Source organism: Acanthisitta chloris, unplaced genomic scaffold (assembly GCF_000695815.1).
Source record: "Acanthisitta chloris isolate BGI_N310 unplaced genomic scaffold, ASM69581v1 scaffold14178, whole genome shotgun sequence".
NCBI lineage: Eukaryota > Metazoa > Chordata > Aves > Passeriformes > Acanthisittidae > Acanthisitta > Acanthisitta chloris.
The window spans coordinates 1-18,211 of NW_008686565.1; the positions used below are offsets into that span (position 1 = coordinate 1).

The following is an 18,211-nucleotide window of genomic DNA, read 5'->3' on the forward strand; positions in this document are numbered from 1 at the left end:
ATGTCCCACATTTCTCTCCTCTTTGGCTTCATGCTTAGCCTGAAGTCTTTGGTAAGCCCTTGTTAGAATTGTTAAGGTTCTGTGGCATTGTCTATCTTGCTGAGTCGGGTGTTCTTCAGGATGACCTATCACTGTAACTCCTTTAGCAGCAGGTACTACACGTGCATATGCTGTTTCTTGCCAACCCAAATGTTCATCCTGTTGTCCCTTGCAGAGTTGCAAGCCTTGCATGAAATGGTCCAACAGAAAGTTGTGACTTTGCTAAGTGACCCAGAGAATATTGTGAAACAAACACTGATGGAAAATGGAATAACACGTCTGTGTGTCTTTTTTGGACGTCAGAAAGCCAATGATGTTCTTCTATCTCATATGATCACTTTCTTAAATGATAAGAATGACTGGCATCTTCGAGGAGCTTTCTTTGACAGCATTGTTGGTAAGCATTTGGTTTCAGCCAAACAGAGTAGTAGAGAGAAAATAATGTAAATAAATTAACAGTTTTCACTATATGCAAAAAATAAGTCATATAAAAGTCCTTATAAATATTTATTGAATTTATAGGAAAAAGGGGGGTTGTGCAGAGGTGGGGGATGGTCTCTTCTGTCATGCCTGAAGGGAGAGGACTAGAGAGAATGGTCATAAGATGAGACCGGGAGATTCAGATTAGATATTAGGAAAAATGTTTTCACTGTTAGGATGGTCAGGCATTGGAATAGGTTGCCCAGGGAGGTGGTGGAGTCACCAGCCCTGGAAGTGTTTGAGGTGTCTGGATCTGGCACTGGAAGGTATGGTTTAGGCTTACAGCAGAGTGGCAGGTTAGTGGTTGGACTTGATGATCTTAGAGGTCTCCTCCAACCTTGATGATTCTATGATTCTAAAAGACTTTGCTGAATTATTAGGTGCGTTTCTTTAGGGAGCAAGGATGAAACAAGGTAAATACAAATGTGTATTTCTTTTAGTCCAAATATTTAATGCAAATGAGACTGAGGCATTTAAGTCTAGGTTAGAGTAACAGAAAAATAAACTTGAAATGCTTTTCTTTTTGGGGTCTTTGCTAAAGCTGCCATCTTAAAAAAATCTAAATTATGGCAACTAGGCAGTAAGATTCCTGCAAGCTGTCTAGTAGGTGTATCCCTTCACATTTGTGCTTGGTCTCTTTAAACTCAGTTCATCCTCTGTAACTTCATACATTGGTATAGGCTAAAGTTATAACTGGAAATGTTTTAGTGCCTTAAAACCTCACTTAAAGGTTCCTGTCACTTCAGAAAACTTAACAATTTTCAAAAATTCTTACCAGTAATTACCTCAGCTGTTAAGTATATCTAATGCTCCATGTATGTTGGAAATTATTCCATATGACTTGCTGAATATCAGTGCTCAGGGTGTGTGGGTCAAGAAGACTTACCCGCTGCAGTACCTGAGGGCAGAAATGGTACTTCAGGTGCATGGCAAGAAAAACAGTCATGATCAAACTCCCAGCAGTGCCATTATGGTAGGCACACATTGCATTATGACTGGAGGCCACAAAATGCTGTGCTGGCAAACCTGCTGAGAGGCAATGCTGATAACATGTCAGAAATTGTTTAGAAGGAGTAAAGGAGTAGCCAAAGCACAGATCAGTGTGTCCTGGCTTGCAAGACATAGAGTGAGATGTGAGGCAATTCAGTGTAAAAGCCAAGACATGTAAGCTATATTTTTAGCTCCTTGCCCAGTAGCTCTTCAAAACCTCACAGAAGAATTCAGATAAAGTTCTAAATTTTATTTTTGTGGTACTTAAAGCTTTTGCACATCTTTAAAACTGAGCTCTCTGACTCATATTTAAGTATGTGCAGGCACTGCTACCTGTGGCTGTGGGCGGATGCTCTTCTGTAGCAGTGGCTCTGAGGGGATTTGTCTTATTTGTGCTATTTCTCCCATCTTCCTCTCTTCTTTTTAGCAACCTGTTGCAAAGTCCGGCATTAATGCATGAACGAGTATATTGACTGTTCCCTTATTAAATTAGAAGTGATAAAGTTATTTTATGTTTAAGCCTGATTATGATGGGAAGACACTGAATTTTCTGGTGCTTATCAATCTGGTTTAGATTTTTATGTGTCCTTTTTATGTTTCAGGTGTTGCTGCTTACGTTGGCTGGCAAAGCTCATCAATACTCAAACCTCTGCTTCAGCAAGGTCTCAGTGATGCTGAAGAGTTTGTCATATATAAAGCCCTCAATGCACTTACTTGTATGTGCCAGTTGGGGCTCTTGCAAAAGCCTCATATTTATGAGTTTGCTTGTGATATTGGTAAGTTGGAATACTGGAGAATACCTTGTTTTCCTAGTTTAGAAAAGAAATCTTAGTTCTGCGTAAAGCTTAACCATCAGCTTAGCTGGCCAGAATACAAACCTATAGTACTGGTTTAGAACCTGCACAAAATTGTGTTAAGAAACTAATGCTAGTTGGACCATGTTATTGCTCAGAATTCTGAAATAATAATTTTGGTGGAACAAGTTGGAAGCATCTTCTGATTTTTTAAAAACATTCTGTTTTAAGATCTTTCCTTGTTCTACATTCCAACCTGCTACAAAGAAAAAATCCTGGTTGCTTCTGGTAGTCCATCAGGCACATAACTTGCAAACTTGTACCCATCATCCTTTGAGGATGAGGGAATTCAGACAATCACGATCCTTTCTCATCCTATTTCTAGCACCATAAAAACCCATTAACTCAGTACAGCCTCGAATGCAGTCTTTCCTTCCTCATCAGGTTTATCAGTTTAATTTAGATGTGTCCAAGATTTACCAGCTATTTATGGAAAAGAAAATACCAACTGATCTTTTGAGATGTAGGCTGCTTCTTCTTAATGTTATGGTTTTTCAAATGCCCTCAGAATTTGGAGCAGATGATCTGTGAATGTATCTCATGACTAGATACAGTCCCTTGATTACAATTGTTAAAAACCACATAATTGAGAGGGACTGGTAATCTTAGACTATAAGTATTGACTCTTCAAAGAAGAGAGGAGAAGAAGGTAGGAATAAAGTATTTACTTTTAAAAAAATCACTGCTATTAGTAATCTCCATAATTGTCTAGAATAAGGTGGAGATTTGTTTTTGGATTAGTCTCCATTGCAAATCTGTAGTTAACAATTAGGGACTGAAATGAACAAATAGGGAAAATATGCATTTTGGCAACAACAAGGAAGCTGAGCAGCATGAGCACAGTGAAGTCCATGAAATAATTTCCTCAGTATGAGTGTTTTAGCCTTGGTGCTCTGCAGGAGGGAAGGCTTAGTTTAAGGGTAATTCTAGGGAAGGAAATTACATCACAGGCTGCCATATACAGAAGGCTCTCTCTTCTATAGGAATGATATATTTTAACAGCCTATTTTTCTTTCAGCACCTTTCCTATGTCATCCTAATCTTTGGATACGTTATGGTGCAGTTGGGTTTATCACTGTGGTAGCACAGTATTTGAACATTGCTGATGTCTACTGCAAGCTAATGCCATACCTCCATCCTTTTATCACACAACCAATAATACAGGTAATACTTGAACTAATGTTAATGTGACTATATCTTGATTAGCCATGATTCTTAAGTCTGTCTTGACCATGGTCCTGCCTATAAGAATATTAGATTACTTTTTTTTTTTTTTAAATTAAGATTAGGGGTGATACAAGGTTTTGATCTCTGCTGGCAGATTGACAGAATAGCCATGCTTTCCATGTTTGAAATACTGGCTCGAATTTGTTGCAAAATGCAAAACATTTTACAAAGCCTAAAATCAACAGTCTTTGGTTCAAACCTTTCTCTGCATTCTTCAATCAAACTCTTGCAGTCCTGTTCCAGTTTATAGGAGTCTAAAAGGCATGAAAAGTTGTCTGTGAAATAAGTGGGTTTATGTTCTTCATCTACGAGGGTGAGTATTCCAGCCCTGCCCTGGTAATACATTCGGCTGTGGGCCTGACCCTCTGAAAACATGAACAGACTGTTAGGTAGTGGTTATTATGCCTGTGACTTCAGCAGCACCACTCCCTTGTTTCTGTGCTTTGCCAAGGGTAAGGGCAGAGTGCTCAGCATGAATGAATTAAGGCATTTCATAGATGGACAGGTCTAGGAATGACCTGCCTGCTGCTGGTACTATGTTCATATAGGCATCTTTGCATATAACTGTGTAGTTATATGTGTAGACTGCATCTCTCAGGTGTTTAAATAGTTAAGAAACAGTTGCAGTACTTACACTGAGAAATGCATCATGTATTTAACATTTTCTTGTAAACCATGCAGGTGGTAACTGCAATAAAATAACATTTTTCCATGTTTACATCTCCTTAGACACCTTGTGCTGTGTTTTAGGCATTGATTGATAAATTTATGTCTTGTTCACTTCCTGTTTCATTTTAGTATGTAAATCTTTTCTTTTCTATGCAACATTAAATATAGTAAGGAAGTAGGGGGTAACATTGCTATGCAACATTAAGTATATAGTAAGGAAGTAGGGGGTAACATTAAGTTGAGTTGTAATAAAGTCCTCACTCTGGACTCATTTTTAAGTTGCTTTTCATGCAGACAGTAAGCTATCAGAAGCACATTATAGGAATAAGGGTAGGAGAATGGAGAAATTATGATATGGCCAACACAGATCTTATTTTCAAGAAAGGAGACAAGTTGAATCTAGATTATTGGTACAATGATGTGCAATAATTTTGAAGTCCTATATTATTTTATCTTGTTGTAAGCTTGAAGGCATCTCTCCAGGTCTAGACTGCAAGCTGGTTTTTAGAACAGGCATTCAGAGGAAGAGATTGTTTTATATACTAATGTTTGCAGTTGTCCAGTTACTGATGTTCAGAATAGGAGAAAAAAGGTGGCAAACTTGTAGGCATGAGATGACAGCACTTGCTATTAGATTTCCTTGTGTTTATATCACCATGTTGACTGTTCTCTCTTTTTGAATTGCAGATAGATAAAGAAATAGTCTTGCTAAGTGTACTTAAAGAGCCTGTCAGCCGTTCCATATTTGATTATGTCTTAAGATCAAAGGATATCACAAGCCTCTTCCGACACCTTCACATGCGACAAAAGAAGAGAAGTGGAGCTCTCCCTGACTGCCCACCCCCAGAGGATCCTGCCATTGCACAGCTGTTGAAGAAGCTTCTTTCACAAGTAATTGGTTTTTATTTGTACTTTGAAAGTCAGGCTTGAGATGCTTGGGCTCTGTAGACCTCCACAGGCCTTGACCTTGTAGTTGCTGCTGTGAGGGACTCCCAGACTGAGTTTCTGACCCTGCAAACCATTAACTTCGTTGATTTTGGTATATGCTTGTGGGACAAGGAGTTCAGGAGTTAGGATTTTTGAAAGATCTGCCAGATATAGAGCAAATACAATCTGCATCTTTAAAAAATGTTTGTGTGTCTCAAATTTCTGACATATCTGTGATGTGGCAGCATTAGAGAACATGTGCTGTGTTGGATAGAGGAGTATGCATTTGCCAAAGATAAAGTTGCAGCATCGAAAGCAAATGAAGCTGGAAAGTCTTGAGACTTATGTGTGAAGAGAGGAGCATAAAGAATCACCCACACAATGTAGTGAGAACTGGGAAGAGAAAGGACTGCAGCTGTGTGTGGGGGGGTTTTTTTCTCTATGGCTTCTGTGCTGTAAGCATGGCCTGGGTGGCAGTTAAGTAGATTGCAGCAGGTAGTGATCCGACATTAAATGCTATTCTGCCTTTTCACAGTTCCTGAGGATGAAAGGTGTTCTTACACTACAGCAACTTACCTAATGTCTTGTATGAGCAATGAACTGATGCTTTAAATTCTGGGGATGTGCTCTCTCCTACCACTTCTGAGCCAGTCATTAATTTTACTGCTTTATAAATCCTCATGCCTTGAATCATGTTCTTGCTCAAAAGTAAATAATATTACCTTTTCTTTTATTCTGTAGGGGATGACTGAGGAGGAAGAAGACAAACTGTTAGCACTGAAAGACTTTATGTTAAAATCAAATAAAGCTAAAGCAAATATAGTGGATCAGAGCCACCTGCATGACAGCAGTCAGAAAGGAGTGATTGACTTATCAGCTCTGGGAATAACTGGGAGACAAGTGGATCTTGTTAAAACGAAGCAGGAGCCTGATGACAAACGTGGTTGGTATATTTTGTGGTCTGTATAAAGTATAGCCTGCCTTTCAGGGTGTCATCAGTAATTCAGTCTACGTGACTATCACCATCCTCACTGAGTTTGCAATAAGAAAGTTACTGCTACTGTTTGAAATGTGAAGTGGTGGAATGTTCTCTGGATCATTGAAATATGGGGATTTATTTTTTGTCCCCTGAGAATATTTTAATTTATTTTGACCGCATTGGCAGTAATAGTATGTGCCAGTTGTTCAGCTGGTTGTGACAAACAGGCCTCTAGTGACTTATGGTAACAATGTACACGTTGAAGGCTACATTTCTGCTTTCACTGCTCTCAAAAAGTGCTGAGCTCTTTAACTGAAAATCCTGAATGTTTTCTTGAGGTAACCTGGAGAAGACTGAAATCTCCTCAGGCTGGCACTGAGGACTTGCCAACTATTGCTCACCCATCAAGTACATGCTTTTTAGATTTAGAGTTCTTTAGCTTCTTACCTGCTTCCATTTTACTTTTTTGCCTACTCCTCTTTCAACTCAGAAAAACTCTTACATTTCCCTGCTCAGCTTTGAAATCCACTTGCTGCTAAGTATTCTTGGCATCCTCAAAATGCTTCTTTTCCAGACAGTCTGAGCTTCCTCTTTGTGCTCTCAAGCTTGTAAGTCCTTCCAATGTTGCATTACTGATAGGTTCTGTGTTTAAACCCTATAGCTATTGCAGTCTCCTTTCCAGAATTAGGATGTTTGTCTGCAAATGTTTTGCATATCATTTTAAAGAAAAGTACAGAGGTATAGCATTTTTCATTTTTTTGCATTCTTGATTCAGGAGTTGATGGGATATAAGTTAGTGTATATGAAATCTGAAGTGATTTGTTTCACCCAAAACTGTCGCCTTCAAAGCCGTCACACCTTTAACTTTTTACTGACTTTGTCTAAATTTAATTTGTCTTGTGTTTTCATTTGGCTTTTATATTTTACAATTTTAAGTGACTCTAAACGAATGCTGAAAATAAGTAGATTTCCTATTTATTGATAGCGTTCTTGAATCCACAGGTGATGTTGCTATTGTGATGGAAAATTACATATGACACTGACAATGATTTGCATACTGTGTTGTTAACAGATTTTTCCCTGATTGTCCCTAACCATTGCAGGATGGTTGAACTAGATGACTTTTGAGGCTTCCTTCCAACCCAAACCCCTCTATAATTCTATAAAAATAAATTATCATATGGAGTCTAATACTGCAGCCTCTTAGATAAAGTTTCCCTATAGTGGAATGACTTACATTGCATGAGTCAACTATAGGATTACGAACAACTTAGCAGTAGGGTTTTCTCTGTATATAAAGATCAGTCTGACATGGAATCATTGGACTTGCATGTAGTCTGAAAGTAATGACCAGCCTGAGTGAATGTTGTCATGGTAATGTTGAGAGGGGTCTTTTTTTCCTTCTTCTTTCACCTCCTCCCTCCCTCCAAACTGCTTATAGCTAGAAAACATGTAAAGCAAGATTCAAATGTAAATGAAGAATGGAAAAGCATGTTTGGGTCCCTGGAACCACCAAACATCTCCCAGCCAATATCCAAAGGACATGGACAAACTACTGATCCTGAAGCCATCCAGGCTGGGAAGCCACTTCGTTCAGAGTCCTCGGCTGGCATTTGTGCCACTTTGTCATCCTCCCCGCAGGTATACCTGAAAAAGATTGTGTTCTCATCTTAAACTGAAATTATTCAATTGTTTTAAAGTCAAGTTGGGACTACAGGGATGTGATGTCCTTGTTGTGTTTGGGGATTATTTGGTACTGGTCATGCTATTGTTTAGCATCTTATCCAGCGGAGTCACTAGTTTTCAAGTTCTTATTTTTAAAATAGGAACTGAGAGAGGCTGAAAGTGAGTTTAGTCCCTTGAGCTAACTAATAGATGCTCTGCACAAAGAATTGGGACTTTCTGGATTGGACAAATATTAGGTTAGCTGTTCTGGTAGGGGAGGCTTTTCCTCAAATTGCATGCCCTGATGCATACTGTGACAAAGAGATGTCGTGATTTAGCTTGGAACTAGTGTATCACATCATAGCTGCATTTAGACATCCTCTACCTGCAATACTTTGTACTGGCTACAGAAGGATGGTTTGGGAGTCCTGCAGGCTGTGGAGGCATCTCTTGACACTGAACTCTGTTTTCTATTTGGTTACTAGCTGGAGATTAACTTTTGCTAGCTTTAAATGAGTGTCCACTCTGAACTGAATGGGAAACACTTCACACTTTTTTTTGTAAAGCCCAATATAAATGAATGATCATTTGAGAGCTAACCTGTAATTCTGTCAGTTCAAGAGCAACAACTGCTTCTGTAATAATCACATGAAGAGATGTGCACAACACATCAGTTTCTTCAAATAGAATACAGAACAGACTAGGCAAACAGGGTAGAATAAGTGAATGGTTAAGATTTTCTATAAATAACGATTTTCACTATTTGTAATTGTTTTCACACAAGCATGAAATTTTTCAATGTTAATTCATTGCTAATTGATTCAATAAAAAAAGATTTTTCCATTTTTCTTCAGTATATGTCCCAGAAATCTTAAGAGCAGGATTTATCTGTGTGTAGAATGTAAGGCACATATTTTTAAAGTGCGGATCTCTTACAGGCATCTGATGGAACAGTTGTTCAACCCAGGAAACCCACCATGCAGGTACTGAGCAGTACAGCGTCCCCATCTGCACACCAGCTACGCATCACCACGTGCAAAACCGAACTTCAGCAGCTGATTCAGCAGAAGCGAGAGCAGTGTAATGCAGAGAGACTTGCCAAACAAATGATGGAGAATGCTGAGTGGGAGAGCAAGCCCCCACCTCCAGGTAAATCACAGGCCACTGAGGCTGTTATACAAAAAATTATATATGTATATTTTACTTACATATATAATTTGAGTCAAAGTATCATCATCTCATGGAAGAAATACAAACGATGAGGAAAAGAGGAAATCATTAGTTTAGGAAACATGCCTACTATGCAGAAGACCTATTTGGCAAAATACATGGATGGCCTATTGTCTAATTTAGAATTAAACAAGTGCTTCTACCTTTCATATTTAAAATACCTTAGGTCTGTGTTTTCAGTGCCATCTGTGCTTTGCAGCTGTAATGACTGTATCCTGATATCGCCGTTAGTGGATGACTCTAGGGAGACTTTCATGTTCCCAGTTAGTTATGAAACCAACACCAGACTTCATGGTTTTGTTATTCCCTGTAGGATGGCGTCCCAAGGGATTGTTGGTCGCTCACCTTCATGAACACAAGTCTGCAGTGAATCGCATTCGGGTCTCTGATGAGCACTCCATTTTTGCCACTTGCTCCAATGATGGCACAGTAAAAGTCTGGAACAGTCAAAAAATGGAAGGAAAAACCACTACAACCAGGTATCTTTGAAATTCATGGGATTTGGGGGCTGCTGTTTTACAGTGCAAAATAAAGTAGAGCAGGGAGCAAAATATGACTCACTTGTGGGTGTGCTGGAGATAGCAGTAAGGAAATATACTTGCATTCCTCTTGGCATGCAGCTATAAAATATTAGATTGCTATTTCAAGTAGTTAATAAAAGAAAAAAATCACTATCAAGTGCAAAGGGAATGCTTTGCAGTCATAGTAATTACAGGCTTTTTGATTTAATTTCTATACATAAATAAATATATTCTGGTGTTGTTGTTTAAAGCTAACACAGGCTTTGTTGCTTTCTCATTTTGGAATACTTAGAAAATTGTTGTTTTCAGAGTGCTCTCAAGAGCTATTGGTTTCAAGTAGATGTTTGAGAGAAGTAATTATTTTTTGTAAGTGTCACCAAGAATTTCCTTTTTTTCTCTCCCTGTCTCTGCCATTTAGATCAATTTTGACCTACTCTCGAATTGGAGGACATGTGAAGACACTTACATTCTGCCAGGGCTCACATTACTTGGCTATAGCTTCAGATAACGGTGCCATCCAGCTTCTTGGTATTGAAGCTTCAAAGCTGCCTAAATCTCCAAAAATTCATCCAATACAAAGCAGGTATGTACTTAGAGCAGTTAAATCTCTCCACAGAGCTCAAGCCGACTGTATATTCCTCAATTAGATCCTTTAATTTGCTCTAGGCTTCCTGCTGGCTGAGCCCAGACTGCCCTGGAAGGTTGTAATCCGTGATTTTATCCTGCTCCATAAAGAAGGGTTGACATGCAACTATGCAGTGCTGAGCATTCTTAGCTCTAAGTTATTGGCGCCTCCTTGACACTGAACTCATTATGAGCTTGAAACAGTCCACCTGAATAGTTCTCAAGTCTTTTATTTATGCACTGGGATTGGTAGTTTCTTACCTCCTTTGTTATGATGTTAATACTTGCAAAGTAATTTTAAGGGTTCTTTTACAGGCCATTAGATAAGTATTTACAGATGTACAATGTGGTTTGGCCTCAGACCTGCAATTTTTCTCCCAGACTTTTAATGTGATAAGGTGTCAAAGATATGGGGAATAGGATACTATTTGGAGGAGCCTTTGAGGGTGGTTTAGGTCTTTCTTACCTCTCTCTGTATGAGCAGTTTTCATGCATTTGGCACTGGTTCAGTAGATTAATCTTCCATCCTAATGAAGGACATGTCCAGGCCTCAGCAAATCTAGCAACCATCTCAAAGACATCTTTCCTGTTCAAAGTAAACATAAGGTGTCTGTCTCAAATGTCCTCTCTTTTGGGGGATTAAGTTCAGGAATTAAATAAGTCAAATCTAGTGGAGATAGAAAATCTGGTATGTAGTTTCCCATTTGGCACACACTGCATTTGTGTCTGAAGAAGGTGTCCATTTTGCACACACCATAATTGACTGATGACAGTGCTGGCAGAATAACATAGAGCGGGGTGTTCCAGCCTGTATACTCTGGGTAGATGAATGTCTGATAAACTTGGGGCATAAATCATAGAATCACAGAATGGTGTGGGCTGGAAGGGACCTTAGAGACCATCTAGTTCCAACCCCCCTGCCATGGGCAGGGACACCTTCCACTTGACCAAGTAGCTCAGAGCCCCATCCAAGCTGGCCTTGAACACTTCCAGGGATGGGGCATCCACAGCTTCTCTGGACAACCTGTTCTAGTGCCTTACCATCCTCACAATAAAGAATTTCTTACTTACATCTCACCCTACTCCCTGTCAGTTTAAAGCCATCATGCTGTGCTGGTGCACTCCCCCCAGCCCCACTCCAGGCCACACTATTGTTTGTGTGTCCTATCACTACAAGCCCTTGCAAAAAGTCCCTTTCTAGCTCTCTTGTACACCCTCTTTAGGTACTGGAAGGTGCTATAAGATCTCCCTGGAGCCTTCTCCAGTCTAAACAACCCCATCTCACTTAGCCTGTCTTTATAGGAGAGGCGCTCAGGTTCTCTGATCATCTTCGTGGCCCTCCTCTGGGCTTGATCCAACGTGTCCGTGTCTTATGTTAGGGTCCCCAGAGCTGGACACATACTCCAGGTGGGGTCTCATGAGAGCAGAGCAAGAGAAGGAGAATCCCCTCCCTTGACCTGCTGGTCATGCTTCTTTTGATGCAGCGCAGGATGTGGTTGGCTTTCTGGGGTTCGAGCACATATTGCCAAGCCTTTTTGAGCTTCCTGTCAACCGACACACCCAAGTCTTTCTCCTCAGGCTGCTCACAATCCTCTCTCTGCCCAGCCTGTATTTGTGCTTGGGATTGCTCTGACCCAGGTGCAGGGCTGAGAGACCCAGAGCACAGAGCTATGCTTATGTTTGCAAAGTGCTGCTGACAGCATTTTACTAGCCTTGGGAGACCATAAATATATTTTGTACTAAAATTGGAAAGTTGTTTCTGGCAGATGCCTTGAGAACTGACATGAAGAGGAAAACACTGCTCAGCTTAAGCTATTGGAAGGAGTCTTAAATCTGGAGAGAGTCATACCTGTTTGTAAATTGGTTTATTCTTTTAACCCAGGTCCTTAGATCTGAAGGATGATGGCTGTGTGGTAGATATGCATCACTTCAATTCCGGGGCCCAGTCAGTACTGGCTTATGGTACAGTTAATGGATCTCTGGTTGGATGGGATTTGCGTTCTAGCAGCAATGCTTGGACACTGAAGCATGATTTGAAGTTGGGCCTCATAACTTCATTTGCTGTGGACATACACCAGTGCTGGCTGTGTATTGGTAAGCCTGTATTTCTTGTTTGCTTCTCTCTTTTCCCTACCCTCCCCCTTCCTTCTGGTTTTCTGTTACAATAACTATAGCTCAAGCTTCTGCTTGATCTGATTTGACTACAATATGCTTTTCTCAAACAAAAGGAGAGAAATACCTTCTCATCTGTTTGTGGGAAGTATGCTGCCTGCTAAGTACTTGAGGCTGAAATCCATCTCCCTAGGAACAGAGCACAGGGCTATGGGCAAAAACTCTTATTTATCTCTCTGACTATGGGGAGCTTTTTCTCACCAGGAACAAGCAATGGTACCATGGCATGCTGGGACATGAGGTTTCAGTTACCTATCTCCAGCCACTCTCATCCTTCCAAGGCCCGAATCAGACGCCTGCTCATGCATCCTGTCTATCAGTCCTGGGTAATTGCAGGTAAAAGATATCGTAAACTAACTGTACAATTGCCAGAGGTTGTGATTAAAGCAGCTTTTGTTTCAGCTTCAGCTTCAAGCCCTGGAGGCAGGTGAAAAGAAAAAAGGTAGCATTAAGCCATTGTGAAAATGACAGACATCCTTTACAATTCTCATCTTCTGAGCATTGCAGCTCTCATGAGGGGCCCTCCCTGTGTGCTATCTACCACATCACTTTTTAAGGACAAAGTGTTATAAAACTGAAACTTAAGGCATACAGTAAGTTGATGGGAATTCCGCCACCACCTTCTGGAGGGCAGAGACTGAAGGTTGTCCCATTCCAATTCCCACTTGAACCTAATCCATTTGTGTCATGGGTTAGAGCTTTCAAAAATATCCCAGGATTCCTCATCTGGTATGCTCAAAGCTGATTCATCCTCACTGCACGTAGCACTGTCATAGACTTCTATGTGTTTGCGTCAGGAACACATCCTGAAATGGACAAGTAGCTGAAACTAATCCTACAATAACAATGTTAAGTTGCTGTAAAAGGAGAATAATTGGAGTTTCATATTTTACTTGCTTCTTAGGTTTCATTTCTTATTTTAGTTATTAACCACTCTGGGATAAAAAAAAAAAAAAAGAAATCTCTTGAAAATACATACAAATCAAGCAAGATTTTTAGTTTGTTTCCTCCCTGCTAAAGACTAAACAAGTGACCAAGTTCATCGTTTTGGAATATGATTAAAAAGCCCTTGCCTGCCACGTGGCTGCCAGGCAAGTAAACAGTCCCTTGAACAGAATTCTTTGCGTGTCCACACCAAACATGGGTGTGGAACTGCATTGTAGTTAGTGAAGTCTGTAACTTTGGATTGCTCTTACCTGCACTGGAGTATTCTCCAAAGTCCCTGATGGCCATGCTGAGCAAATCATCTGTCCTTCTCAAATAAGGATGAGAAGTTATCTGGGGAGGAAAATGAGGATCTTACACATTTTTAAAAGGGTTGGGGATTAAATCAGGTTTCATTTAAACTCTCTTAAATTAAGCACTTTTAACTATAGTGAGGCTACTTCCAAGGAGTAAGCCAAACTGCTAATACAAGACTAACACAAATACTGCAGGGAGCGAGTGGAGAGTGTCTCTCTGTTGTATCCTCTATGTCATGTCAGTAGAACAAGTAGCAAGAGCCAACCTGTTTTAAACTTTTTGCATTGGCTGTATCTTTGTTGTAGCTGTTCAAGGCAACAATGAAGTCTCCATGTGGGATATGGAAACTGGTGATCGACGCTTCACTTTGTGGGCCAGCAGTGCACCACCTCTCTCAGAACTGCAGGTCTGGTCTCTTACTTTTCCAGTTTCTGTTGTGTATCTGTCTAGAACAACCTTAGACTCCATACTGTGTATCAGTACAGTTACCTGCCTTGAAGGCTGTGCCACTTTGGCACAAAGAACCTGCCCTGAGATTTATTTTGGCACCATAATAGTTTTGTTTATCAGAATTAAACCCCCTTTTTAAAACAGCAGTGTAATTTGAATCTTCCCCTATCTGTGGAATGTACTTGTAACACTCACTACACCCAGTCATGTTCTTAGAAAACCAGGGAACTGGTTCAGTCTGTAGAGATTATGACAAAGCCAAAATTCCTGGTGTAGCATCTTGTAGTTATTTTTATTTGCTATTTCTGGAATTCTGCATACTTGTGTAAGCATCTCTCTTCTGCAGATTCTCTCTGTAATATAATGTCACTACTACACTTAACTGCTAGTTAAGTAATAGCTCTTCTTCAAGGAGTTAATTAAGGAAGGAGCAGTCAGGGATATTGTTCTGAAATCACAAATATGTACACAAAAATGACCACAGCTGCTTCTATAAATGTTGTAAATGTGTATCTGGAAACTACTTAAGCTTAAATTTGTACGTGCTACAAAGATTGCAGGTTGAGGTCATTTTGGTCATGCACTTTGCACACAGGGAGCTCTGTGATCTAAGCTAGTTTTCTGTTGTTTATCTGTCCCTTAATGCCTTCATAGCCTAAAAATTTAAGCATTCTTGTGCTTTTCAGTGTGATTTGCTGTCTGGTTCTTTTAGAAATAATCTCTCTCATTTGCCATCATTGAGAATGTAATTTCCAAGATTCAAAAAGCTAAACATTATAGAGTTAAATCTGTTGCATTGCTCTGTAAAATGTAAGGGAGCAATTTACATTAGTATATTAAAATGTGACCTGTTAAGGTGACTTGGCATTTGCCAGAAAGATTTGGAAATTGGGTGGATGAATGTGGCAAAGAATGCATTCCCTTTCTGATACATGGCAACATCTATTGCTGCTAAATTATTTTTATATATCCCTTTTCCCTACTAGCCTTCTCCTCACAGCATCCACGGAATATACTGTAGTCCGGCGTCTGGTAATCCCATATTACTGACAGCAGGCTCAGACATGAAAATAAGGTAATAAACCTAACAACTTTCTTGTTTGTCACCCTCCCCCCCATGCTGATGGTGTACTAAATTTTGCCAAGCATTGCCTAAGTAATCGCCGAGAAGGCAAAACAGTAATGCTGAAGATGTGTTCATTAGTAAGCATCAGTGAGCTGAGGAATTGTTCTTGGCAAAAGTAGTGCAAAACTCAGTGTTTCTCTGAAACACAATATGTGCCCTTTTGTGAAGCTCTTGACAGGCTGCATGACAAGAAAAAGCAATAACTCATGTGTGAGCTTGATATGGGTGTAGATTTGTCTGCATCGCTCTCTTCCAGTAAATGCAGAAAGCATATAGCATTTGTTGCCTGCTCATCATAAGAGCAAGACCACTTTTAACCAGCTGTTTTAAGCTGATAAAACTGAACATCTCACCCTGATTTTTTTTCTGTTTAGGTTTTGGGATCTAGCCTACCCTGAGAGATCATATGTTGTTGCTGGAAGTTCTAATTGCCCATCTGTTTCCTACTACAGGAAGATAATTGAGGGCACAGAGGTGGTTCAGGTATTTTGCTTTATTTGATAGACACCTATTCTGCTTGCCTTTTGGATGGCCTCATGGATTACATTAAATACATGATGACTTTAATTATAACTCTCTCACTCTTACCTTTTATGGATGGTGTCAGCATTGCATTTTCAGGCAGTGGGGAAGAAGCTATTTCAAAGAAAAACATCATTCATTTTTGACAGAATCAGGCTGAAGAATACTACTTACATGCAGAAAACAGTCATATATTTCTTTTGGATATTGGAATTCAGAGTTTTAACCCTTTTGACTTTGGAATGCCTTTTGTGTAGGAATGTGAAATGTATTGGCACCAAAATAATAGAGTATCTGAATACTGCAGCTTTTATTACATCCTTCAGAATGACTTTTGGAACTGGCAGTGTTGCCACTTGTTGAATAGCACAATGTTGTTTCAGTACAGTAGAATGAATGCTGCTTCAAAGCTGACTAAAAAAAATGCCAGTGGGGGTCTAGCCTATGCACTGTGATATTTTAGTGTTTCATCTGAAGTACTTGAACATTATTATATTCATTCTATTGAAGCAATTTTTATAAAAACCTTGGGGGAGCCAAGATGTGTGTGTTGCTGTAGCTTTTTTCCCCCCTGTAGGAATATCAAATCTAAGCATAATTGAAATAAATCTGAGAAAAAGTATTGCCCTAATCAAAGAGATATAATGCTAGCTCAGATTAAGATTAGGTTGTGTGTGATGAACATAAGACAAGGAGTATCCCAAGAAGACTGTCAAAGGGTATGAGGTTTTATGTTTGGGTATTTTTTGTTTGATTGTTTGAAGAGGTTTTTTGGTCTTCTTACACTGACAGCCTAATAATGTGTGAAAATTTCCCTTTGCAAATGCTCACCTTTCTGTAAATAATAATTTATTACTTTGTTTTTATACAGGAAATTCAGAACAAGCAAAAGATGGGCCCCACTGATGAGACCCCTCGGAAGGGGCCAGAGTCTCTCCCAGTTGGACATCATGATATTATCACAGATATCGCAACTTTCCAGACCACACAAGGGTTTATAGTAACTGCATCAAGAGATGGAATTGTAAAAGTGTGGAAATAAAAGCTGTACTAATATATAGTATGTAAATATTTGTAATAAAGAAATAGTGTTATAATGAAGTTTTCAAGGACTGTTTCCAGTTAATGGAATGGAATGGACTTTAAAGACTATAAAGGCGATGATAAAATCAGTTACCTGTATCCTACCACCCTGTTAGCACTTCTTAATCACTTATATTAAGGTTTATTGGTATCTATAGCATTTCCTTGAGATACCAAACAATCTGTGAAGAAATCATTTAGCCTGGATTTAACTGCATTGTTCTTCAAGAATCAGAAAATTATTTAAATATGTCCCACATTACACATTCTAAACGTGCACAAAGCAAAGAGCTGGTACAAGTACTTCAGTGTCTCACTGCTCCTGTGTTGCATCTGAGAAATGAAATGAGAATCAGTGCACTAATGTCCCTGTACATTCTAATAACTGTAATAAAGTCCACTTGAGCTTCCCCATTTGGTACTTGGGTTTCTTTACATCTGTGGTTCCTCTGCAGTGATTCTGTAGACTCAGCTGCCAGAGCCATTGGGCTGTTAATTGTCATTTGAGATCAGCTTAACCTTGTGTCACATCCTCAGCTGTCCTTTGTGCCTTGCATCCAGCTTGCTTTTAACCTGAGTCTAATCCTAAACTTTGCTGCCCTGGGAACCTAAAGCAGCACCACCAGGATGATGTCTGTTGTCTTTCAGTATAGGTATCAGAAATAGACAAAACACAAACTTGCAGCAGGAACTGTTTTTTCATTATGCAATATTCATGTGAGAGGCAGTGCTGGAGGTCAGACAGGGGCAGTAAACTCTCTCACCTCTTTTTCACTGTCTGTTCCAATTATTCAGATTTCCAAATCCTTTTCAGTCTCTGTGTCTTAAGCTTTACACTATGAGGTAATTTATTCCTTACCTGCATTCCCAGGTTCTACTTTTCCCCTTAAAACAGGTGATTTACTCCCACTCCATGAATGGACTCAGAAGGTAACTGAAGACAAACAACATGAATTTGACATATATTTCTGGAGCATAGCTGGAAAAAGAAATGGAAGCCTCCTGCTCTGCAGACAGTCTGCTGGAAGCAGGGAATGCTCTTGTGAACTGGGTTCTTTGAAGAGACAACATGTGAAATAATGACTTGTTTAAAAACAACCTCAGAATTCCCTGGGAAAAGAAACTTGACTGAGGATGATGGCTTCTAGAGACTCAACCTGCTTTTCCTTTGTGCATTGCTTGCATAATTCAGTGTAGCAGATAGACATTGCCCCAAGTTTAATATGTTCAAAAGAGGAAGTGAGCTCAAGAACAGTGTGACATTTCTTTATAGACCTTATTATTTTTGCTCTTTGCTATGCTAAACAAAGTTTTTTCTTTGCTTGTACAGAGGAGCTGTTACTGTCCCTTTATGTTGTATGAATTCAGGAATAAAGTAGGTTTTCTCAGTCCTCTGTATCACAGAGTAGCA

The 18,211-nt window shown here is 39.6% G+C and overlaps 1 protein-coding gene across 1 annotated transcript; it reads left to right on the forward strand.

Annotated features, from left to right (window-relative positions):
* Positions 1-214: 214 nt before the first annotated feature.
* On the forward strand, positions 215-17,210 carry PIK3R4 (phosphoinositide-3-kinase, regulatory subunit 4; the record flags this gene model as incomplete). The annotated part of the gene is made up of 15 exons (XM_009080215.1): positions 215-436; positions 2,112-2,285; positions 3,382-3,527; positions 4,947-5,150; positions 5,928-6,129; positions 7,607-7,806; positions 8,769-8,979; positions 9,374-9,539; positions 10,000-10,164; positions 12,088-12,299; positions 12,582-12,713; positions 13,925-14,025; positions 15,056-15,144; positions 15,570-15,678; positions 16,589-17,210. Coding segments are annotated over 15 exons (2,504 nt in total), but the record flags the coding sequence as incomplete, so codon positions are not given.
* Positions 17,211-18,211: the final 1,001 nt, after the last annotated feature.